This window comes from Lampetra fluviatilis, chromosome 6, assembly GCF_964198595.1.
Source record: "Lampetra fluviatilis chromosome 6, kcLamFluv1.1, whole genome shotgun sequence".
NCBI lineage: Eukaryota > Metazoa > Chordata > Hyperoartia > Petromyzontiformes > Petromyzontidae > Lampetra > Lampetra fluviatilis.
In genome coordinates, this window is record NC_136280.1 from 17,163,494 (window position 1) to 17,190,246 (window position 26,753).

General features: G+C 45.9%; 1 protein-coding gene across 5 annotated transcripts in view; it reads right to left on the reverse strand.

Annotated features, from left to right (window-relative positions):
* LOC144933216 (uncharacterized) overlaps window positions 1–26,753 on the reverse strand; it is a 153,591-nt gene that overhangs the window by 105,303 nt on the left and 21,535 nt on the right. For 3 of the 5 annotated variants that reach the window (XM_078857874.1, XM_078857873.1, XM_078857876.1), the window contains exons 2-6: window positions 17,013–17,171; window positions 16,449–16,665; window positions 12,005–12,167; window positions 9,555–9,686; window positions 996–1,235 (exon numbers count right to left, since the gene is read on the reverse strand). In XM_078857874.1, coding sequence (XP_078714000.1) covers window positions 996–1,235; window positions 9,555–9,686; window positions 12,005–12,167; window positions 16,449–16,665; window positions 17,013–17,171 — 911 coding nt within the window. The remainder of the gene's footprint in view (window positions 1–995; window positions 1,236–9,554; window positions 9,687–12,004; window positions 12,168–16,448; window positions 16,666–17,012; window positions 17,172–26,753) is intronic. The other 2 variants (XM_078857875.1, XM_078857877.1) reach the window with 2 other exon arrangements.

Here is a 26,753-nt window from a genome sequence, read left to right on the forward strand (position 1 = left end):
GCCACCCTGGTTAGAATTTATTGTGAAATAATACACGCCGTCTGACTCATAGTGGACGTTAAAGATATCGTGACATCATTTGGAAATAGTTGGTCAACGCGAGTCAGAGTCATTGTCCGCAGTTGCCAAATTTGAAAATTACCCACAGATGACTGAATTGGGACTACACATAGCAACATCGCCCACTACTGGCAAACTCAACTCAACTATTTTTTTTATTTTACCAGGTAAGGCCCACTGAGCTATATAGCTTTGTTTTCAGAAGCGACCTGGCCATCACAAATGATATCTCAACGAAGTGGCTTATTATGTGGACATTAATAGCGGCCAAATACTCTAAATGCATGATGTTGATTTTAAATGAAAGTGGGGGTGGGGGGGTACCGGAGGACCCGAAGAAAAATCCACGCGACCATGGGGAGAGAGACATGCAAACTCCAAATACACAGGGGTCATGGTCGGGATGGAACTCACAACCTCCTGTATTCCAGGCAAGGGAGCTAACATCTCCTCGCCAAAGCGGCTCCCTTAACTGACTGAGGAGTCCCGTCTTGCAGCATAACGACAGCTCCCACTGGGGGTCCCTTCCCAATGATCGGGGTTGAGTTCTGACTAAGGCACTTTGATTTGCCTGGCAAGCACCTTAATATTATTATAAGATTATTATTTGACGTATGCATAGAGGAATATAAGTTGAACAGTTTAGTGCTCGCATACCTCTGAGCACTGCATTTGCACTTCCTCACTTGCGGCATATCAATACCAATACCCGCCATTCGCCACTAAGTGATGGTGATGTCACCACGGCGCCTGTGCCAGGCCAAGTACACTTTGAAACCACGTGAAGTGTCGAAGGCCCGCTGACAGGAGGTCACGGGACAAACTCAGGTGCCATGGGTTGACTGACTGAGATGACTGGCAGATGCACCAGCTGTACCCCCTACTGTGCCAACTTGCGGCATGAGCACACATACACACACGTGTCCACACGTTACCTCGGGCTCCCCATCCATCCTCCCTGCCGTGTTTGTGTTGCTTGTCGAAGCTGCATCCACCTGGTTTGAAGCATCCACCTCGTCTTCAGTACCAAGTCCCCCTTCGCCGTACTGGCCCTCGGTGTCTAGATCTATCTGGTCGCCGCTGTCGGTTTGAGCCGTTGGCCTTGCTGCGTCTGTAGGGGTGTCAGTCTCGGGGTTGTAGTCATAGTCTTCGTAAGCGAATTCCTCTGCAGAGTACTGAAGGCATAGTGAGAGATGGGTAGCGGGGGTTAGTAAGGGGAAAAAGCATTTTTGGAAATGAATATGGGGGAATAAATAAATGACTTAGAGAGATGAGGTTTGCATGGAAGTAGGAGGCGGTGTTTAGTGTGTATAATGCAGAAAGGTATTTGCCTACGATCAGGGAGACTAGTTGGTAAGAAAATATTACGTCCGAGGATGTCTTTACAGGATGTGTTTTGTGGTTGTGGTGTATGGTGTGGGAGGATATGCTGCATTTGCTTTCGCGAGACACTTTTAACGAGGTCTGTTCCTGTCGGTTTAAACCAATGCTGAAATAATACCAGGTGTTTGTAAGCAAGGACCATCTCTACTGGATAAGGGTCCTAGTTTGACGAAACATTCCAATACACAACGCAGAATAACGATTCGCGTTATTGTGGGGAATATAAGAAGACTCAATTAATACGTAGACAAGCCTGGCACTGAATGTCAAACCCAGTCCAGAATTTGCTTGTGTTGAACTAACGCTGTTAAAATGTCACTCTCAGAATGTATAAAAAATAGATATCTGTGGAGGAACACATTTGGGAAGGAGGCAAATTTTATGCATTTTTGTTTCGATATCAGCCGACACTCGCCATGTGCATTTGCACTTGCTTTCATTTATTCCTGACATGTTCAGACTTGAGCTGATATCAGCTTCGAATGCAGTGGCTCAATCTCAGCGTGCAGTTGCTCAGACTCGGCGGCCGAGTGTAGATGTGGAACTACCTCCTCGTGACCTCTTTGTGCTGAGGCAGTGGAAGGAGGGTTTGGCTCAGTGGAGAGTGTTCATGTTGGCACGAATGAATGTCCTCGTGTTGACAGAGAGCTCAGTCAAGGACAGAGGCCTCGTGTCTTTGTGGGAAGACATTTGAGAATTATTCGCTGTTTATTTGGAAATGCAGTCCTTTTGTTTACACAGGGGGGACTGAAAAGTGTTTGTGGGTAACGAATGATGTTGGTGAGGGGAAACAACTGTTCGCAATTGCCGTCTGTGCAGGATGAGCGAGTGAACATGCATCCAAACGAAGCTGCGATCACGTTCCTGTGGACGGATGGGGTCTGGGGATGTGAAGCGTTCAGCTTTGCCCCCTTGAATTCAGCACCGCCTCAAAATGGAGTCGGCCGGAGCTGCCCTCTAAATTCCGCCGCTTGCCAGCGTGGCCCAAGTTGCCCTTCCACGATGCCCATTGCCTCGGTCGAAACAGCTGCACCCCGGTAGCTAGGTGACTCAAGGTGGACTTGTGGGGTAAGGTAGGTAAACATTCGCTTTAGAAATGATGAGGTGAGGTAGCGAGTCAACAAGGTAGCAGCATCGATAGAGGAGAAGTGTGAACAGACTGAGATGATTCACATATTTGGCCAGGTCATAATATGACATGTTCGAAATAACGTTCAGAGAAGGATAGTTGAGGGAATGAGGAGGGGGAGAGCAAGGGGGTGTGGTGATATGCTTTGAACAATGACATGAGGGCACATGACCTAAATTTGGGGATGGCGAAGGATCATAGACTTTGGAGAGAGAAAGAGAGGACTCAGAGAGCAGACTCCATTGAGTGGGACAAGCGATGGGAAGAATACGATATACAGGAATAACTAGGTTGGAACTCGAGTTCGATTGCCCACCACGACTAAAATCAGTAACGAGTGACATCTACGTTGGTCGTGGGTTGCCCTTCACTAACCCCAGCATGGTAAAGTGGTGAAGTACGATCAAACAAGTTGCATGACCATACTTAAGACGGTAGGAAGTGTGGACCCAAAAGACCCATGACGGATATTTATTTACCAGGTAAGGCCCCCACTGAGCTTTGCAGCTCTTTTTTAAAGCGACCTGGCCATAAATAATAGCTCAACAAAGTGGCTCATCGTGTGAAAAGTTATAGCAGCCACATACTCTATAAATGGGATGGGGAAGCCTTCAGCTGGTGCATTAACGAAGAAATGCAGACAGTGAAAGTGAACTCACATTCGCGCAGCCTAATCCTCAACACTGACCTTTAACTAGTGAGCAAAACGAGTGACGAGGTGGAGCATGGCGAGTCAATGGAGGGAGCATAGAGCGTGAGGCATGGAAGCGTGGAGATTGAGATGTGGAAGAATGAAAAGTGAGGCATGGAAGCGTGGAGAGTCAGGTGTGGGAGAATGGAGCTCCATGATAGGGAGCCTGGAGAGTGCCGCGAGGCAGCATTGAAATGAGGATAGGGGACATGGAGAGTGAGGAGAGGGAGGAAAATTTGCCTTCTGTAAGAGTACAATTTAGCACAAACAAACTCTAGACCGGTTGCTATATTCATCATCACATCCGCAGAGTCAGGCTTGCTTCATCCAATGCTGGTGATCTGCCAGAGATGTTTATAGACTGCAAGAACCCTCTCCAATTATCATGTTGTTTCACCTGGCCTTGCGGTTTGATACCGAGTGTCTTTCATTACAGCGGTGATGAGAGGTTATACACTGCTAATAGAAGGGCACGGACTAATTTGTAGGAGGAGAGAGCTGTGTGCAGTGCTCGGGCAATGAAAAGTCTACGGTGCAATGCAGTGCGCTGCTTTGTTGTGGTGGGTGCGGGGGGGTCGTGAACGCAGCAGTGAGGAGCAGTGAAGATTGTGGCGGGAAGCGAAAGAGGCTGGGGGTAGCACATTGCACGGGCACACGAGCGAGTCACATCCAATTGCACGATCGGTAAACATCCACCTCACATGGAGATTGTGCCAATGGCAAAGCACGGTGGGACGGTGACACGGCAGCAGCAGCAATCTCACATGTCAAGATATTCACATCATGGAATTAGAGCACTAGGCATGAAGCTCACATGCACGTGTGCACGCATAAAGCTGTTGGCTTGTCGGAGTGGTTTCAGCGAGCACCGATGACACGGATGTTATCATTGACATAAAACGGTGCATGTCATCACATCGATGGCATTGATGTCACAATGATATCATCGACATGTGCATCACAAGGTTGTAAGACCAGAGGGGTATACTCTTAGTTCTTTCGGTAAAGTCATGTCGGTAAAAACTGAAATAAAAATTAATAAAAATAAAGCAATAAAATCACGACGTTTCGTAGGCAACACAAGCTTCCGTCTTCGGGTGAAATAAAACATATCTGTATACAGATATTTAGCTGTGACCGTTTCACCTGAAGACGGAAGCTTGTGTTGCCTACGAAACGTCGTGATTTTATTGTTTTATTTTTATTAATTTTAACTTCAGTTTTTACAGATATTTTGCTGTGACGGTTTCACCTGAAGACGGAAGCTTGTGTTGCCTCCGAAACGTCGTGATTTTATTGTTTTATTTTTATTAATTTTAACTTCAGTTTTTACCTACGTGACTTTACCGAAAGAACTAAGAGTATGAATCCTTGCAGTCACGAAAGCTTCAAATCTAGAACCAGAGGGGTATTTTCCGGAGCATTAGTAAATGGCCCGGATGTAAATCACCGTCATCTCTGAGGTCGTGTCCCTTGCACCTTCTTACAACGTCCGTCGTGCCACGTGTCCGAATATTGGATCCTTTTCATTTAAATAAACTGTCTACCTCCCTCGACAGAATGACATGTTATCTTGTCCTGAAATTATATTTGTGCACTATCATGTCTTTTTTAACTGAATCATGTAAAAATTTCAGTCTTCACACCTCTTACTTTCGTATGTCAGGAAGGAAAATAAACAGTTTTTGAAGCGTGTTATAACTTGAATCCTAAGTGTTATTTAAACCAAGCCATGTGGGACAGTGGACACGGTATAGATTGCAGGTCCACCGCCAGAAAGTTGCATGGATCACACATTCGTTGGTGATGTGTTTGATGGTTTGAACTTCACCATCGTCACAGTTAGGCGATGTTTTTGATCTTCCATTTGCGGAAAGGTGCACGTACATCTCCCATGTTGGAGTTGAGCATGGTTTCGAGAGGTCCTTGATTGTCGGAAGAGAGAGAATCCCGGTATTTCCACAGTCGGGCCCTCAATGAGGCTTTTGTTTGCCATGTCTAAAGCTACCCACGGTTCCATCCAGCGAGTGCTTATGTGTTTATTTATTTACAGCTGCTGAAATGGAGGCGCATATCCAGAAAGGTTTACTGGATGTCAGCCTATGGCGTGGGTTTTTTTAGGTCTTTTTGGAGCAGCAGAACAATGTTGTCCTTAATCTTATGGTACTCCCAGGTGGTTGTGGCATCGCGTTGCACGTTGGCTGAGATGATATTCGCCAGCACGGGAAGCCACTAGAGTAGAGTGGACTTCAAGGCACTGCTGCTGACACCAAGTGCGGATGTTGATTTCGGTATTTTGTGAGAGGTGGCACTCCACACTGGGGCACAGTAGTATGCAGTGGAGTATGAGGGCTTGCATCAATGTCGCCAACGTGTGAGCATCGCTTCCTCACGTTGTTCCTGCAAGTTTTTGAAAAATGTTCCGTAGTTTTTTGTTGTTGTTTTCCTTTTGGCTTGTTCGAGAAGGTATGTGAGCATTCGTTCGAGAGTAACTACTGGGAACCAGAGGCCTGGTTGTTGCTCAGGTGGACGACGATACTCTCTTAGGTGTTTTACTTAAGATGCCAATTCTCGAAGGATGCTTCCAGGGTCTTTAGACCCTTTTGACGACGTTTAGTGTCCTCTATTGTGCGGGCTTGGGTTGTTAGTGCACTGTTCTTGTAATTGGACTTGCAGGAAGATGTCACCAGATGGTCACTGGTAAAGGGATAGAACAGCACTAGGGCAAGAACAGATCCCTGTGGGAGTCTGTTGTTGTTCATTCTTTGTTTGGATGCTTACAGCTTCACCAAGGCAGATGACGAATCAGCGGTTGCTCAGAATGTATGAGATGAGTCTCATTGTCAGACGGCAAGACACTGCTACTATAAGCTTTAGCACCATACTGTGTGATATCTTGAGGAGAGGTCGATGAACACTTGTTGCAGTTTTTGAGGTAACGTTCGTAGACCATCTCAATGTACTTGATCGCAGCAAGTTCGGCCCGCTTCTTAACTTGGCTAGTTCCTTTTGGACTATATCTTCAAGCATAGGCTTCAGCCTTTGAATCAGCAGTCACTCCAATTGCCTGTAGCAAATTCTGAGGGAAATCGGGCAGTAGTCTTTAGCATCCAATGCGTTCTTGGCGGGTTTAAGAATGGCTGTAATCTTCGACTCATTTGGTACCACACCTAAGACATGGATGTCAGTGAGGAAAGTGCCTGCCCATTTTCTTGCTCATGCTGCCAAGTTGTTGACGAATTCCAGATAAATCCTATTGAAGCCTGCGGCTTTCCCGGATCTCATCTGGGCAATATGAGCATCTACTTCCTCCATTAAGAAAGGGCCAGATAATGCAGAGGTTTGTTCACAACGGTTGGGAGTGCAATATAGTTTTTTATAAGCTTGCCATCTTGTGTTTTTGTTGATCGGCTCTCGTGAATTGCCGTTTAGCTGTCCGGAAATGTTGTCAGGGCTGACTTGGGGAGATTTGTAGGCCAGTGTCACTGCTGCTCCTAAAAGTCTTCGGAGGTGCCAGGATTTTTTGGCTGTTTTTTTAAAGTAAAGTGCCTCTACTCTTTCACGTCACCTTTGTCTTCTTTTTTGTTTATTTCAGTGACTCGAGCAATGCGTTTGTGGTCTGCTTCTGATTGACAAAAGTCTCCCGATATTTTCTGGAGACCAACGAGGAGTTGAAGCCTTTTAAAACGTTGACCTTAGCAGCTGCCTTCATGAGGCCAGCAGAGCGGTGTTGGTTGGCCGTGCACATGGGATAATCATTCTAACAGATTTCTCTGTGGCCGTGGCATACTTAGGCCATACAGCCAGGGTCAGGTTCCAACGCAGTTTTCGGTGCAATGCGAATCAGCAGAATATGAATGCCAATATGGAGCACTGCAGGCCTTTGTTAGATATTTAGAATATAGTGAAGGATGGTTCTCCTTGATGAAATAGGATTACCGCTCTTATCTCACGATCCAAAATTTAAATCGGGCGTGTAACATTTTACAATGCGCTGACTTTAAAATTCCGTGCTCTTTCGATGGCATTCATTTCCTGCCGCTGCCCATGATGGCAGCTGGCATTGTAGTCCCACATGGTGTGGCAGCCATTGAAGTTGCGAACATGAATGGTCGGGTGGCTTGGCATTGGTAGCACTAGACACGGCCATTTTATACATTAGAGACTTGTAGATGTTGACCGTTATACATCCATATGCAAATCACTCCATGTGTTAACAGCGTACCTCGTCTCGCTCTTCATGTAGGAAATGCCTTACATTTAAAATACCAGTCTGACAACGTCCCAGGCATAGGCACTGTGATGAGTTGCACACGTTACTTGCAATTTATTTACATCTCTAATTAAAACTCATTTGCAAAACATCGGCAACTGTTACAGCTACAGCACATTCGACATAAACTGGTGATGTACACAAGTTAATTATTTCTGTCTTGATTCTTTCATTTGGCTGGGCGTGATTTTCACTGTATAAGCCCGTACTATATGAGTTATAGATTTATAGGCGTATACACGTGTCACCACGTGTTGCTGTGTGTCGGTTGATGTCCTGGTCACTCTTGCAAATTAAATGTTTAATTTGGAGTATTTTCCCAGGTGAGATTTGATAGCAAACAAAACTATTCTATTGCGAGGTTTCATGACCTGGCAAAGAACCAACCTTTGCCAACCATTGCCTCCTATTATACACCTTGGTTCTGCCCTCCTTGCATTCCTTACCTTCTTATTAAAAGATCCCAACTAAACTTTAATAGGACCATAATGCACCGTGCACTCTACTCCTCATCCACACTGGGCCATGCGTGATCCTCTCCATAGCCGACATTAATGGAGCACAGTTTGCGCGGCAAAAGGAGGCGATGGAGAGACGTGGATTTCTGGCCATCGTCACGACATCACCGTATAAAGGCAGCCTCCATAAGGGGCCTTCGTTAACTGCAAACAATGGCCACTTATACGCGGATCTCAAGTTCAGCAAAAGTTGTAATCCTGTTGACATATCAAGTTCCTATCTCACTGCATTTGATGGAATTCAATGTGCAGCAGTCTGGTTGATTGATGATCCAGTACTCATTGATTCGATCCAACAACAACAACTGCCATTCACCACTAAGTGGCATTGACATCACCTAAGCACTTGTGCCAGGCTACGTGCACTTTAAGGCCACGTGAATTGTCGAACGGTCATGTGACAGATCCAGGTGCTATAGGTTAACTGACAGATGACTGGCAGATGCGTCACTGTGCCCCCTACTGCGCCAACTTGCTGTGTTATAGCCACCTGACGCTCCGCACCTTTTTGTGAACATCGCTCCTCTGCCCTCCGTTGTTGCTCAAGGACGACTGCCTCCAACTGCCCAGTAGCGTCCTTCACGAGCCTTCTCCACAGAGGCCGATCTTGACACCGCTGGTACCAGTCAGTAGCTCACCAGTGCTCAGGCACATCCTTATCACTCTTATAGCTCTACTAGCACGCTCACTTCATTAATTGATTCTTCCTCCCATGTTGAGAACTCGATCTAACAGACATGACTGTGCTGTCTCATTCAAAATGTGCAACCACCACAAGGTAGGTCACAACAACACACTACCCTCACACACTCACTCATTTCACACTCAACCACCACACTCCAGGTCACCTCAGTTATCTCTCTGCTTCGTCCCTGGCATTGCTCCACTTTTTGCAAGTCATCACCCATTCTCTCTTTGCCGAAGCTGCTTCATCATATTTCCCTTGCAATCATGAGAAGTGAATGCTTTGTTTTTCTCGAGAATAATTTATGCTAAGTCTGACAATGATGTGTATGTCACAGACTTGGATAAGATGTGAGCTGTCACAGGTGTGCAGAGTCGGGAATTTAAGTCAGGCTCCCAGAATTCCTTTGTAGTGCATTAAAGAGTACACCACAACCACCCTCGTGTGCAAACGGGTCACACATTAGTGTTACCACCATTCAGAGTTTGAGCCAGACAGTCCTGGAATTGACATCTGTGTTTGGGTTGCAGACGTTAATTTATGCCGGGATCTTGCGCCAGTCAGGTGTTTAACTATATTACAGTGTACTCAATGTCCTGATTTAGTCTGTGGGAAAGGTGGAAACCAAAGTCACACAAACACTTCCAAACCTGTGTTTGCAAAGAGCATGTCCACACAGCACATTGTCCTGTACAGTACTTGCAAACGTATCCACGCGAACAAATTTCAGAAACCATGTATCCTGCAAAAGAAACCAGGAACGATGAAAACAAATGAAAGCACACGTCGCTAGTGGCACCGTGGCCCACACGAACCTCTGGCTCCTGCGCCTGCAGCGAGTGTGGCTTGGAATTGGGTTGCGTCGAGGGGCACAGCGGAGAGAAGTGCGTGCATTGGTCCTTCGCGGCCATTGGGTCTGACACAATCAGCAACTGTTGGATGTCTCCCTGCACATGCAAAGGACACACACAGGCACGTAGTGGAAACGCACACGGCACACACGCACACATTAATATCGTAAAGCTCTCGGCAACAAACCAACAGTACAAATCAAATTGGTTGTGGTCAGATGGACCAACACTGCTGGGCCACTAACGACAATAAACATAGTAGAGTCATAACATCGCTTCTAGATTTGAAGCTTTCGTGACTGCAAGGATTCATATTCTTAGGTTTTTTCGGTAAAGTCACGTAGGTAAAACATTAAAATTAATGAAAGTAAAATAAAATAAAAATCACGACGTTTCGGAGGCAACACAATCATCAATCACTTGATGCAGCAAATCTGGCTGTGACGGTCCCACCTGATGACGGAGACTTGTGTTGCCTCCGAAACGTCGTGATTTTTATTTTATTTTACTTTCATTAATTTTTATGTTTTACCTACGTGACTTTACCGAAAAAAACCTAAGAATATCATAACATCGCTCTTCACCAACTATCTACGTAAAAGATTAGAACAATATTTTAGAGTAAACTCGTGTCATAAACAGCCAGAGTCAAAAACAATTGCTACTGGATGCATATTTATGCTATATCTTTTACGTGAACACAATAATCTATCATTCAGTGCATTCCTTAGCATTGACATTTGCTGACGTTATTACATTCACTCCCATTATTGTATTCTTATTTATATATATATAACTCATATAATTAATGTTTGTAAAATTGTTTCTATTATATGTGTTGCTCTACAATTTTTTTTATATATATTCCGGATTGTGGTATCAGTGCCTTGTCACGAGACGAATAATCCATTGGCAAATCTCTAAGACCGGTGCCATCCTTCGCGTTGTTAGAGAAGGTCCCACGGAAACGGTTATCACAGAGCTACCTCTGAAATCCTTCTTCAAGTGACCTCGGGTCCACACAATGTAGCAGTGGGCAGCACTTTCCACTCACTCTGCATATGAGAGTGATGTTCGTCACATTGCAGTCAAATCGATGTGGGTTTTTTATTCCCAGAACTGGAATTTACACAAGTGCAGAAGCAAATGTAAAGTGATTTTTTTTTTGATGCTCGGGTTGAGACCACCATCAACTCTATACTTGGGGACTCGGTAGCCAGCGTTTGAACCTATGACCTCAGTGGTGCCAGCTCAGCGCTCTGACCGTTTGCCTACATAGTAACTCTTACATGTATACTCGGGAGTCAGTGCAGCCTCCCTCATCTCACATGCCCCTGAAGTGACCACAACCCAGCCCCTGCATGGGCTTACTAAGACCACAGTGCGAATGTGCCAGCACACTCCACCTCACCATATGGGTGCCAAATGTAATGCTTTCCTTCTGCAAGACCTTTCGCAACTTCTACTGATCATGTAAACAGTTGCCTATGATCAGGCTTTGCACCTTCCTCTGGGTTACCGACATGTGGTAGATGTCTTTCCGATGTCTGTCTCAGTAATCTGCCCTCCTTCATTCGTGTGCGTCTGATCCACCACAACTTCTTCCGCATGATCGCATTATAGATGCGATTATGCGGAAGTTGTTGTCCTTCCCCCTGCACCTCCGATTAGCACAGTTGGCTACATATAGCGCGAAAGAAGTTCAACATGAATACATACAATTATTGCGTTCTTGTCACATGTTATTCCATACTTACAGATCTTTATCTCTCCCTGTGTTTCCATGAAACACATATTATACTTTATGTGTAGCTGTGTTCAGAAGCAACGCTATTTTCCAGTTGATTGACTAAAGTTCAGCTCTGACTAAGAATCGTTATTCTTGCCTTAAACCCATGCCTTTCAAAAATAACGTTTCCATTCCAAAATGTTTTGTGTCGTGAAAAAACATTTCCAATTATCGTTTTTATCCTTGATTGGCCACACATGAATTGCAAAATTCGGCATGGGGCGCTTAGTTGTATGCATGTGGGATGGGTGCATAATGCATTCAAAATAAGTCTTCTACCACTACGAACATAGTTTCTGTTCCCGTGAACATCGCGAATTGAGTCCTCCACCTGCGCTCACTGTTTCCCTGTTTACTCTCATTCATGCTGCAGGTCAGAACACTGTTTATTCCCTCGCACGGCTCCACTTTAGAATTCCCTCCCATCATTGTCTCTTTCCCAAGGCTCTCATCATCTTGCTCAATTCCAAAAAGGCGTTATCAATTACAACATTGGCAGTGCTGTTTGATGCTGGCCACTTGATGTGTTTGTCCTTTGGGTCTGTGCTCAACAATTGTGATATTGTATAGTATATGGGTAATATTGTGTGTGTAGGTGTTTGAACACGTGCACATGCTCCTGCACCTCGTAAACATCATCGTCGAGTATGCGTGTTCCGAACACCATGATACCACGCGTGTCCAGTCGGGGGGAAGAGCCACGGCCCAATCTCTGGGTTGCCACGAGTTTGCAGTCCACGTAGAGAGACACGCGTTTCCCCTCCACGGAGAATGCCACCCTGTGCCACCTGAATGGCAAACAAGGCGGCGTACCAGCGGGCAGGGTGAACACTTGGGACGGTGTGGTGGGGAGCGAACATTCGAACCTGACTGCATTTCCGAAAGAATCGGACACCAGTGTTGCCAACTTCGCGAGTTTGTCAACGTCACTATATCGATTCATTATGGGGGGGGGGGGTGCCCATAATGAATTACTGTGATGCTGAGGGGCGACTGAAATTAGATTCAACCCCATCCTATGGATACACATGAGTTGCCACGCGACTTTGCTGATCGCCGAGGTGGAAAGACACTTGCACGCGGAGTTGTGAGTCACGAGCAAGCAAAGTTGTGAGTCGTGCCCCTGTATACTTGCAAGTCATGTCCACGAGGAGTTGCAAGTCACGTGCGATCAGAGTTGTGCGGGCTCTATGGGCGCGGCACAGGCTAGAGAAGAGATGGACTGATATGGTACAGAAGGATGTAGAGCCGAGCATCGGCCTCTGTGAAGGTGACTCGTGGACACTACTGGGCATTTGGAGGGAGCCGCCCTCCAACTACAATGGAGAGCAGAGGAGCGAGCGACACTCACAACAATGAACAGAGCGCCGGGTGGATAAGCATGTTGCAAACCATTAACTTGCCTCGTGTGCTGTGCCAGTTTTAAAGTATGCTCCCCCAGGAACGCTTCTCTGAGTCTCAAGACTCTTTTTTTATTGCTACACTTAATCCCAATTCAGTAATTTGCGCATGACTTTTCAAATTCGGTAAGTTTGGACCATGACGCCGGTACATGAAGGCCTAATCTAGCAAATGACACCCAGATGATCTTTAACGTCCACTCTGTGGTAACAAATTACCGCCACTGGGCCGTGTCACCGCCACCCTGGCAGTAGGCCTCGGCAAGGTAAGGTAAAAGTTAAAAGGTAAAAACAACGAGCCTACCTTTACCCTACCTTTTACCTTACCACAATACAATCACTCTACCCTTACATTTTACCCTTTAGCAGGTAAGGTAAAGGGTAAAATTTAAAAAGCAACGAGCCTACCTTTACCCTACCTTTTACCCTTACCCCATACAAATTACCCGATTACAGGGTAATTACTGGGTACTACACATGAAAAAGATTTATAACGGTAAATAACGGTAAATGCTAGGTAGAGCGCTTTATTAAAATAGAATACTCTCGATGATTCCAATTTTACACGCTTTCTTTTAACTCACTCTGTCTGTTGTTGTCGTTGTTGTTGTTGTCGTTGCTGTATCCTCAAATCTTGTAACTAAATTTTAACCCACTTCGCAATGTGGTATCGACTGCAAACTTGGTATACTTATGTGATACTGATGACAACACTATGTTCTATCATAAAAAATAGAAAACATATTTTAAAATATTACTTGTTTATATGTTATGTTTCAGCTTGGATCTAATTGTCCACAGTCAACTGACGTTGGCTGTAATTGGCCACGGTCCCTTACGTTGTGGCAAGCTTCGGGGCCACTTCCTGGAGTCGTGAAGTTCTTCCATTACTAGTACATTTCATAAAAGCGTGTTTTTAAAAAAGTTAAAAAAAAATATTACTTATTAAATGGAGGCCACGGACTGCGCCACGGAGCTTCAAGCGGTAAACAAGGTACCGTATTTACCGGGTAATACTTCGTGCTACCTTTACCCTACCGGGTAATTCTTCCGAGCTACCTTTACCCGACCCTTTACCTTACCCCTTGGCATGTCGACAACTTTACCCTTTACCCTTTTACCCGGTAAAAAGGGTAATTACCTTACCTTGCCGAGGCCTACCTGGCAGGGAGGCCTCTATATGTGCGTGCGTCTTCGTGTCATGCACGATCTATTAATGAGCACGCATCCCAAAGTTACGTCCATAGTCACTCGGGAGAGCGCGTTGCACTTTGATGTTGCAATATTGGTGTGCATTTTCCACAGCGATTTGACAAGGTGCATTGATGATGATGACGATAAAAGTCTGAGTGAGCTCGCGTATGTGTATGTGCGTAACACTGCATATGCAGTAAGCATATGTGCCACTGAGTGATTAACAAGGATGAAATGTGTTTTCAGCCGAGTGTTTACATATGTGGGAGGAAACCACAGGGCCCAGAGAGAAGCCACGCGTGTGAGACGGGGTGGGGGAGGCAACACTATCCCACATAGATGGAACAGATGGATATTAACTCTCACACCTGTTGTACCACATTATCCTGGCAAGCCAGGCAATGTCACTTATTCGACGCCGACGGGGGGAAGTGAGTTTCGCGACATTTGTGTGACCCACCAACACCTCGTTGCCTCCCTAGTGCTGGACTACAGGTGCGCGCCACCACCACCACTTGTCTTCCATGCAGTTTGAATGGATGCACCATAGTTGGCAGGTCACGTGTGGTGGGGTAAAGTATGGGTACTCCCACCTTTTCCAAAAGTGTCTGGCTCGTGTGGAAGAGTAGGCCAAATTCCTTCTAGAAGATCTGTCCATAGTTCCTTCTCGAGGATGCCCCATCCACTACCAGTGACTTGAGGAAGTTATTGCAGGGCTGCACCTTTGCCAGGAACGTTCCAAGCCGCACACGGAGATGATGTCATTGGGCACATGGTTTCTCGTGAATTTTTTGTTGTTGCGGTGAATATAAATACATCATTATTATTGAGCTGAATCGCGACCCAAATCGTGAGGAGAGGAAATCGTATGAGGCCTAATCAAATTAGGTAAAAAAATTAAATGTGAAACGCACAAAATTGTGTAACAAGCGCAGACGATTTACATTTGCACATAGGCTGAGTGTTTATTCCACATTTATACGTGTTGTTTGACAATCATGGTTTTCCAGGCCTGCACTATTATTCTACTATGACATTACAATGGAAGGACCTCGAAAACATGGCTTCTCTCGATGCAAGGCCTGTTCGATATCACTTAATTCGGTGGCCCTCTTGCTCCACTGGGAATTCACGTGTTCGTCGCTGCTAACAAATGATTAACATTGTTTTCAGAACTGTCAAACAACAACTCCCCATTTGGGTGCTTCATCTGTCTGGGCCAATTGGTTCCGAGACCTGGTAGCGGTATTGTGTTAAACCTCCTTACGGTATATCGCACAGTGTTGATATACCTGATGCTGACTGAGAAATGTGGCCGTTTTTGGTGTACAGTGGAACATGTGGGCAGCTCTCCTCTCCACGCCACGTGGGGCATGTGATCATTTAACGATACCGCACGACACCTGTCAGGCCGGGAATTGAAAGCAGGTCCACTGGGTTTGTAGCGCAGTTTGCTAACCAAAGTGGAACCACTCCCCCAATTTCCATGCTTTACACTTAGAGAAATGCACTTTATGATAGAAATGCACTTTATGATAGGAATGTAACAATGAGTTAACGAAAGTACATTCTGACATGTAGCATACAATTGCTGAATAATATGCAATGATTATTTTCGTGTTACGAATTTGATGGTTTTGCGTCAAACTTGGACTCATACCCAACTGAGAGGTGGGTTTTTGCCTCTAAACATCTGAAAGTTAACCAGCATTGGTTCACGGGAGCCTGATTCACATGAGACGCTGAATGTCAAAACTGGCCCAGAGTTTGTGTTGAACCAATGCTCCTAAAATGATGCAATCTGAGAAGGCTATGTGGCCGATGGGATAAGTAACCAAAAACACTTGTATTTTTTTTCACGCGAAGTGATCAACTTGTGAAGGAGGGCGTCTCGTCTGGTTATTTATTCTGTTAAGTAATCATTTATCATTTACAACGTATGCAAATTATATGGAAATGTTCCCACTCGGCTGATGGACCAAATTAGAGAGTTGAAATATAAAATTCAACTCAATCGTGACCCCAATCGTCACGATTCCTCAAATGCCAGCAAGCGAGCTGTAGTCTCGAAACTCATACTGAGACATTGAAGATTGTTTTCAGGTTCCCATTGGAACGTATTAAAAGGGGCTGTTATTTACACCTCTACTCATAGCTTGTGCTGCCTACAATGGAATGATGGTGTTGTTGATGTTACAAAAAGGTGAATGGCACACGCAGGTATATGACAAAGAGAGTGAGATTGGGCAGGACACGTCACTAGAAGGGATGACGGACGATGGCCACGAATAACGATGGCATGGCAGCCAGGTGCTGGGCGGCTTATTGCATCATAGCTTCGTGGGAGGTGGTAGTGGCTTGAGGAGACCTTCATCCAGCAGTGTATTATTCGTGGTTGAGGATTGACTATGTCAAGAAATATCAAAGTACAGAATAATTTCATTTGGATTCCCCTCCCGTGGCAAGAATACTCACTTTCCATCATTGATAAGGGGTCCTTCCTGGAAAGTGGGCTGATCTTCAGGAGGAGGCCTCCCAGATTGATCCTCATAGAGGAGGGCAGGAGAGGGCCCCACTTCCAGGCCCAGCTGCTGAACCGAGCTGGAGCTGTACATCGCCAGCAGGAAGGCCCGCAGGCTCGGACGCGTGCGCAGCGTTGTCAGAATTGAGAAGTCGCGCGGAAACTTTCCACCTGCAACGCATGGACAACATCACCGCTGGAAGTTTGTATCAGTTTTATTTTACACTGATTAAAAATTTTCAACTCGTGAAAAGCACTCCGTCCATCCTTCCTCCGGGGTTAATGAAATGAGTACCACTTTGTAGGAAAGTCAACAGTTGGTTTCCTGTGGGGAGACTCACCCCTGCCATATGAATATGGAATTTACATCACTGGCTCAGGGCTGTAAACGGGAGATAAGCACCAATGTCCCAATGCTCTTTTGTGCAGCAAATAACTTTGACTGCTGGGATTGTTGAACTATAGCTGAATATAAGATAATATTAAACTTTAAAACTACACGTTGACAATGATCGTACCTGGGTATAGTTGTGAGGTGGGCACGCTCAGCTGGGCCTCCCTGCTCACGTGGAACGCTGGTGTGTCGCCCGCCGAGCCACCGCAAGCTCCCGCTGACTTGGTGACTCCAGACGGGAGGGAGGACATTCCAAGAACTTCAAGGATGTTAACGGTTTCAGCTGCAGAAAAAACGACACAGACATCCCATATTTACCCTCACCGAAGGTTAAAAGAGCAGTGCTTCATCATCATCATTAGAGCAATCATCGAAATTCAATCATGAGCTGTGTTAGATAGACCGCCCATCTCAAAGCGATTTATATTCTAACACATTGAAAAGGCCACTCCCAGTGGCAGCTGTCCCTTTGGGCACTTAAGTGACTCAGCACCTGGCCTGCAAAGATGATTTAGTCTGCCAATATGGAGCAATGATTGCTATTTGTAATCCCAATTGAGTTTACTATTGCTTCCCAGCATTGTAGTTATGGCAGTCCACAATCAAGACATTCTTTGACGGGGTAACTCATAAAACATGTGCCCATTTTATCAGCTGCCACACAAGGAGATGGAATCGAACTGGCGACCTGTAGATTATAAGTCCAGTGTGCTAACCAATACAGCACTGTGGCAGCTCCCACCGTGTCTCAGTTAAATATGTAAACATGTTGAGTGTGTTGCTAGACACGTCTACGTGCGGGGAACTTACTTTCCTCATGCAGTTATGCAAACAAAATCGATGTATACTATTCGACCCTCATAAATAAACACAGAAAATGCAGCACACCACGCAGTTTGCAAGTCCCTTGCTTTTCGAGCCCATAAAAATACTCAGGGCTACCAAAGGTCCCTGTGGGTTAGTAGAAGTAGTAATTGTTGCTAAGCCAGGTGTCACCATGATCCATCGAAGAAAGCCAGGCCTCCTGGGTAGGCGTAGTCCGCATCATCGATAGCAATGATCCGTGAGCAGCATCAGGTTAAGCGTGGACATTTTCGCGGGCCGCGCGCCCACTTGTGGTCGAGTTCCGAATGTGATTTTGACACGACTGCAGAGCAAGGCAAGCCATAACGTCTGGTTGAAGACGAGCTACGTGCACTAATACACCTAGACAACCTTGCTGAGGTCCTCTAAATTGAGGAGACAAGTGCGGGATGTCACAGTAACATTTTTGTAACGAAGTCAGACCGTTGACAGCGCATATGAAAAGCCTCCCAGGCACTTAATGTCGAATGCGAGCAGTGTGTGTCGAATGCGAGCAGGTCTCTTGAGCAAAATAGCGTAACTGATAGGAAGCAAGTGTTGTATATGCGTGCGTTTATAATGGTCATTACATTCCCACGGTGAAGCTTTTTTTAAATCCAGATTGTATTCCAAATAAACGGCAAAGGGGCGGGACTACTCGAGTAATGGGCGGGCTGGCAACTGAGTGGGTGTGGCTAAGTAAAAGTAGGTGAGCCCAACACCAAAATATCCCCGAGGCCACCCATGGTGTTGGTGGACACAGTTGCTTAGGGGGTGGGGGCTATGTTAAAGTGGGAGGGGCCAGTACCTGAATGGGTGGGGCAGTGTAAGAGTAGGCAGGCGAGTGGCTGAATGGGAGGGGCTGTGCAAGAATGGGCGGAGTTAGTGACTGCGTGGGCGGGGCTAGTTTCTCAGTCGGTGGGGTTAAACAAGAGAAGGCAAGCCAATTGGTAGAGCTAATGGCTAAGTGGGCGGGATAGTTGAGTGGACGGGGCTAGTGGTTGAATGGGTGGGGCTATGTGAGGTTGGGCATGGCTAGTGAGTGATTGGGCGCTAGTTGTTGGGTGGGTGGGGTAAGAATCGGCCGAATGGGCGGCGACTCGTGGCATAATGGCGGGCCTATGCAATGCAAGTTGGGTGGGGAAACCTTTCGAGTCTCAATTCCACTCCACAATTTCCCTCGCCCACCAGTAGATGGCGCTGCTCCCTTACCATTCACTGCATGTGTAGCAAACCCACTGTAAATATATAACATTCGCGTCAGCGTGGTTGTGGACAAAATAAATAAGTAGACAATTCGCCCCCTTCATATATATTGTACTGTCTGTCACTCCGCAGAAACAAATATACTTGAGTGTTTTACACTATGCAGTAATCACACGACCTTTCTTCTGGGGGTGCATAATTTCAGCAGATTTGTTTTCAACACAAGCACACTCTAGGCCGGTTTAGAAACTCAGTATTTTTTATAAGCAGAATCAGGCTTTGCTTGAACCAATGCTGGTGAATTGCCAGATCTTTACAGGCAGCAAGGACCCTGTGTTTAGTTTGTTGTCCTTCCTCTGGTTGGCTATGTATGGTGCAAAAGAAGTTCAACATGCATACGAAGTTCTACATACAGACACCTTGTCTGTTAGATATCGGTCCAAGCTTGAGGGAAAACTCTACCTCACAAAAAAGACCACTTAATTGAGCAATCAACCCGGCATGTTACAACCAAAGCACGTACCAAACGCTGCCAATAACACGAATAAACCAATGGCATTAATCAGAGTCAAAGTAGAACACTGAAACATAAGACTGATGAAATACACCTATGCACATTAACATAGTAAACGAATGAACACGTGATTCCACGGTCCGTGCAGAAGTATCACACTGCATTTCGGATTTATTGCTGGCCACTTGGTGTTTTGAGACGTTGGGCCTGTGTGTTAAGAAAGAAAAATAAACTGCTTCATAAGATAAGAACAATGATTGCAAAACACAGCTCGAGATACAAAGGAAATCAAAGTACAGAGGCGATGCATGGATGAGAGATGGGATGGTTGATCAATGTTTTCTCTCGTCCACAGAAGTTAAAAATTTTGGTTATTACATAGCTTTAGTTAACTGTGCACATAACTGTGCCAGTTGCAGATCCTTTTTTTTTATCAAAATATTTAATCACTTGGAAATCCCTTAAGATGGAACATCTCATTCGCAAGGGTGTCCAGGGTATCCCGTCAATGTATTGAGCTTACGTGTAGTGTATTGGTTGACACTTTGAACTCGCAATCCAGAGGGCCACCTCTCAGGGCGGCAGTTGAACCAATGAACACGCTGGCTTCGTGAGGTAGTCTGGGTGACGTCCCCTCTTCCAAGCCATCCGGACAGCGTCCAAGAGTAGGCTGAGCGGTAGAGAGCTCCAGGGGAGGTCCTTACGTCACCGGTGGCGTGAGCCACCAATTACTCGGTGTGTACCTTCACCAAGTGGTTAATGCGACGTAAATAGTTCGGATTCAAAGTGATTTCCTGCTCAAATTAACATCGAGGCGCTGGTGCTCAGCTCCCGTTCGCAGCCAAAATCCACATTTCTATGGCAGCGTCGAGTCTGTTGATGAGTATATTCACTCACACTCACCACACTGCAGATAACCTCACTTCTCTTTCTGCTTCGTCCCTCGGACTACTCCACTTTGGAATTCCCTCCCATCGCAGCTTCCCGTGAATTTGGCTTGTTGATTTTGTTGTCCCATTTTGAGGACTGGGTTTAACAGACTGACAGTTTTTGTCTCATCTAGACTCTGTACAAACACCAAACTAAAGGTCAAACCAACATTCGCTAACCTACTCACCACACTGCTGATCACGACAACACACTCACCCACCCACCCACTCATCTTCGAACTCCTTCATGCACTCACCACTCACTCAACCACTCGCTCAACGACCACACTGCAGGACACCTTACTTTATCTACTTCTTCTGCTCCACTTTTAAATTCCCTCCCATCACCTCTTATCCCCAAGCTCAATTTAAGAGAAGCGTTAACTCTTCTTATCGATTACAACTTTGACAGTGCTTGCTGTTGCTGACCGCTTGACGTTTTGGGGCTTTGGGCCTGAGCTCAGAAACTGTTTTAAAAACATCCTTCCTTTTGGCTCTTTCTCCGTCACAGCTGTCGCCAACGTGGAACCCTCAGACGCGAGCGGTTGGCACTGACAACCCACACTTCTGCGGGTGTGGAAGAGGCATCTCTATGCTGGCTTCCACTGTATCATTCGCACAGCCGAGCACTTCAACATGGCCCACATTTGGTAAATTCGAAACATTACTTACAAATGACTCCATTGGGATACGCCTCCTTACTGGCAAAATCATGCCCGTTTGCAGGCCAGGTGCTGAGTCGCCTAGTGCTGCACAGGGACAGTTGCTCCTGGGGGAGCCCTTTCAAATGTTTGAAATGTGATGCAAGTCGCGCATCGCAATGTACAGCACTCTGAGACGCCCAAAGGAGGGCGCGCCATCAGAAACCAATTATTGCCGTTGTTACCGTGTGTGCAAGTCTTGGAGGCTCGGGCAAAATTCCATCTGGGGTCACCTTACTCCACTATCCTCGGGCCGGGTGTGGCCCCCTCTCTCTTGCGTGAGTCCCCGGGGAAAGTCTCTCCCTTTAGCTCCCCCATTTGGACGGCAATGCTTATGTTTTTTATAGTCCCTGAGCAGACAGCGACATAGTTGTTATAGGTATGTAAAAGTTAAGGATTTTTTCATGAAAAGAGCAAAATTATATTGAGAGCTTCTGCAAATTGGCGACGGGAGAGAATTCCCAAGTGGAGCAGTATGAGGGTAGAAGAAAGGGACGTGTTTGACCTGCAGCGCGGGCGAGTGGGTGATTGTGTGGGTGAATGGGTGGGTGGGTGAGTGAGTTGGTGAGGCAACGAGTGGGTAAGTGTGTGAGTGGTTGAACACAGTTTGGTGGATGAGACGAAACAGTTGGTGTCTTGTAGACTGATTCCTCAACACGGGTGGAGGAATCAACGGCTGAAGTTCACGGGAACATTAACCGTGGCCGTAGTGATAGAACAGTGATAAGGAGGTGACTGACCATTGGTGATAAAGCGACTCGACTGAATCGGTGACGTCTGGATAATTAATCGAAGTGACTTCTTTAAATTGAATTGCGTGTATAATTTGTCTCTGGTTACTTTATTCTGTCATAGCCATGTGTGGATAATTACTGACTAAAACCGCATTGAAACTACTATGTAAACTATATTATATCGAGTAACGTGCTATGCACTTAAATAGTCTAAACTTTTTCCCTTACCTTAATCTCAGTGTTTTTCACCAAACCAAACTGCATGTCAACACCTTGAGATATTTGAGCTCTTTATAGAATTATACACAGACATAAATTGTGTTTTTTATTGTAGTGTTTATATTATTGCACGGAGCGGGAACCTCACTTTGTGTAATTGTCATAAATATACCAATTTACTATTTACATTTGACATCGATCACTCGCTGTGCTTTCTTAGAATCAACACGGAGATGGTCAACCCTCATTGAATCAAAGATAAACACTGTGTAGTTGTGCATCAATATATATGGTATTGCAATATTACTCTATGTGCCTCTACTGCCAAAGAGGCCGTGAACCGAGGAGATGGAGCAGGTGCTGGATGGATTGCGTCATTGTAAAATCGTGGCAGCTTGGCGACGCCTTCCTCCAGCAGTGGATAGTCCATGGATGATGCTTATGTATATAAATAATAATCAGGTATTACTATAATATTTCACAATGTCATGCCAATTACGTTACATTATACCATATGTTTCACCGCGTGTTTTTTTTGTTTGACATGTGTTATATTTTACGATGCACATGGAATTGCGGTCGCGTGGACATTTGGACATGAAAGCACAATAACGCCAATGCATTGATATGACAGAGACACTTGAAGAGTGATTACTGGATAAGCTCGGTTCGTAGCAATGGGCTTCAAGATCAAGATGTGATCATCAAGGCCACAGTCACCACACACTGCATTAATTATTATTGCGCTGGTTTATCCATCAAACAAAGAGTCTCATGACTATTTGTCTTTTTTTCCAGGAGGTTCCTGACAAGTTTTTGGAGTAGTGGGAAATGCTCATGTGTGTAATATCACCTGAGAAATTCTGCACGCAAATGTTCAGCTACAGTGGTTGTTGTCTTCGCTATGTGGGGTGAAGCCCGAGAACCCGGAGATGTACAAACTCCACACAGAAAGGCACCCAGGTCTGGAATCGAATCCAGGTGCTTCTTGCTCTGAGGCACAGGTGTTACTACTGCACCACCACTGTGCCACCCACCATGGGAAAAAAACATTATGTGCTCTTTTGGTCATTTGTAGGTAATTAATTAACACAAACCGACCAGGGTTTGCGTGACCACAAAACAATAAAAACGCATTTTAGGCCATCCGCCTGTAGGGCCTCTGGGCTTATTTTTCCAAACAGCATTTGTTTAAGCAGCGAAGTCTAGACCAGTGTCAACTTTGTGAATTTATTCAGCAGCCTGAGGTCTCAGAATCAATTCCGCCCTGCAGCGCACACCGGAGTTGCGTCCACGTTCTCTGCTATGCACTGAATGGACCCCATTGTGTCCATACAGTGCTCTTGCCTCAGCCATTATTTGTCGACCAGGTCCGATTATGCTGATGAGACACAGACAAATTGAGACCAATCCAGAATTTACCTGCTTGAAAATTTTTCGTCGTGTTTTTATTATATAGTTTTATGACACACGAGGACCCCTATCTAGCCTAGAGGGTGGCTTTGTCTATAAACATGTGGCAGTTGGAAGTTCACCAGCATGGTTCAAGCAAGACGAGCTCTGCTGATGAGACACTGTATGTAAAAACTAGTCCAGAGCTGGCATTGAACCAATACTGCTGAAAGTATGCACTCCCAGAAGGCAGTGTGCCTGATTGGATGTGTAAAAATCAACGACTTGTATTTGTTTATGTGAATGAACAGGTTTGGGTAGGCATCGAATTTTGTCGGTTTGGTTATTCTCTTGCTTATATTGATCCAGAAGCCTCTTCTGCGGATGGACTCAGATGTTACCGTATATATCAACGGTGAGGTCGAGCATTCATTCTAAATTTGAAGTTTTCGTGACGGCAAGGATCCATACTCTTTGGTTCTTTCGGTAAAGTCACGTAGGTGAAAAAATAAAATAAGAATAAAAATGAATAAATTAAATCACGACGTTTCGATTGCAACACAAACAATCATTATCAGGTGTGACAACCACAGCAAGAACATTTTTACTGAAGTGGGAGAGAAGCCGGAGTTAAGGCGTTTATATAAACTATATTATATATTATAACTCCGGCTTCTCTCCCACTTCAGTAAACATTTCCTTGCTGTGGTTGTCAAACCTGATGACGATTGTTTGTGTTACAATCGAAAAGTCGTGATTACATTTATTTATTTTTATTCTTATTTAATTTTTTCACCTACGTGACTTTACCGAAAGAACCAAAGAGTATATATAGGTAGAGCATTGTCAAGTTACCCACAGGCGGACACGCCGACACACGGCACGGGGCACGTGGATGGAGGGACACAGTTACGCGAACTCGCCAGTGTCAATGCACAAGAACCCGTGGCGATACCGAATGCATGTACATAGAACCATCTGTAAAAACCTCCGTCCATCTACTCTAGCATTTGCTTTGGCTTGATTAGAGGGCTCGTTCTTGTGCATTTACTGCAAATTCACGAGATTCCAGGCAAGTTTCTCGACATTATTACAACCCTTTCATTACGCCTACACTTCATACACAATGTGCAAAATACACACGCGGGCACACGCACGCACGCGTGCCGTATCATATAATGCGCCGCTCTGTGTGGGAACTCCAACGCCAAGTGAACGGCACAAGTTGTGACTTCTCAAAAATAAAAGTACAAGCGCACAAAGCTACATACAAACAAAGACGAAGATCCGTATAACCTTAACAGACTTTAAGGGCAAACGCTGTTTGCGAGTACCCTTTTTAAGGCCAGTACGGTACACGAGGATGTGGGTGGCCAGCACCAACCACCACGCCCGACGTTGTTGCCACACCGCACCAGGTACGATCCTCATTTGAGGCTGAGCCTGCCTAGGCGAGGCCCAGAAACTGTTCAGAAAACCGCTACTGATGTTGACCATGAGCGGGAATCGAACTCGGGTCGCTGGGTTCGTAATGCAGCGGCGCTTACCGCTGCTACACACGCCCACACACACACACCGGGACGTAGAACAAACGTGCACACAATAAGTGAGCACGAGCACCCGTGTATTCCCAACGCGGAACGACGAACGCCCGCACGCCGGTACATTTGCATACATATGCATGCGAACGGCGGGTCCACCAGGCTTCAGGTTTTGAAAGGAGATCAGGTGCTGCGCTGTGCTGGCAACGCGAGGTCAGTGGTGGGAGGAGGGGGCCCGGGGTGGAGGAGGCAGCGGCTTCTGTGGCGCGAGTATGTGTGAGAAGGGGGTGGGGGGGCAGGAGAGAGAGAAGGGGTCTTCTGTCTGTCTGCGCCTGTGTGTGCGCGCGTGTGCGCGTGCGTGCACGTCTGTGCGAAACTCTTCATTTAATAGGTGCTCGCCAACAGACTGCCCTGCAGATGCCGCGGCTAAGAAGGGGCATCTTTGTGAAAAAATATTCGAAGTTGTCTGCGTACGTTTTTATTGATTATATTTTATGATAATATAGTTTGGCTTGGAGGAGGAGGGGGGGAGTTCTAGCGGCTTATTGTCCAAAGATCCTCGCAATAAAATCCCGATGGCAACAGAGAGAATTTCAGAGAGGGGGGGAAAAACCTCCGCTAGTGCAGCCGCTTATTGCATTTTTAGAATAGTTTGCGATGGGTTCAAGGAAACACGTGGGGAGAATGAACATCACAGGTTAGGAGTCTTGAGAAGAAAGGCGAGCGTCGCGCTGCGCTGCCGCACGACAAGCCACGCGCTGCAGATGGGACGCTGATGCAAAACAAATGTAAGGGCAAGCTTGGGGGAGGGACAGAGATTCTGCCAGCTTTGAGTCGCAATGAGTGAGCCAAACAATCAGGCGATTGTGTCTCAACCCACCAACGAGAGTGAGTCTGGTCGAGTGTTAAAACTGATATATTTTATTTGCTTCATATATATGAAAAAGGAAATGATGGTTTACAATTCGAGCACGTGGTGCGTGTCGATCAGATATTATCATTGTCAATCAATGGTGATGCAAGCGCTCATTAGTACGTGCTTATCGTGAATATGTACCCACTTGGTTGTGTGTGTGTGAGGGTGGGGGGTGTGATTGCGGCTTGTGTGTGCCAGTGAATGAGCGATCATGTGTTTTCACTCTGTGTGTGTGTGCAGCTGGGATGGGAAATATGGAGAACAAAAAAAAATTTGTCCGAGGGAAGGTGGAGGCAACAGAGTGAGAAAACACATTGTGGGAGTCTGAGGAGCCCGAGGAGCAGGGGAAGTGGGAGAGACAGGAGGAGGCAGGGTAGAGTGAGGAATTGTATCGGGTGCGCGTGGAGGAAACCGCACGCGCGCGCACGCAAAGAACGTCGTAAGAGAGGAAACACGCAGCCGAGATGATGGAAGGGGACAGCAGTGTCCAGGACAAAGTCACCACGCGGATAGCGCGCCTCCTGCTCTCCGCATAGAAAATGAATGTTCTTTTTATACATCCCATCAGCATTAAGGCCTCCTGGGAGTGTGTTCCAGGAGGCAGCAATGATTCAACGCAAGAAAACTCTGGACCGGTTTCACCATTTAGTGTCTCATCAGCAGCGTCGGGTTAACTTAGACCAATCATGTTAAACTGCCTGGTGTTTAGAGGCAAGGACTCTCCTCTCTGTTCGACTCAGAGCAATGGAGTACACAACACCGAATAATAATTACGAGCATCGTTGTGTGGGAATATAGGTACAACATCAATAAACCAACAATAATTCCTCCGTTCCACATCGCATTCATTGTGAAGGATGTTTGATGTGT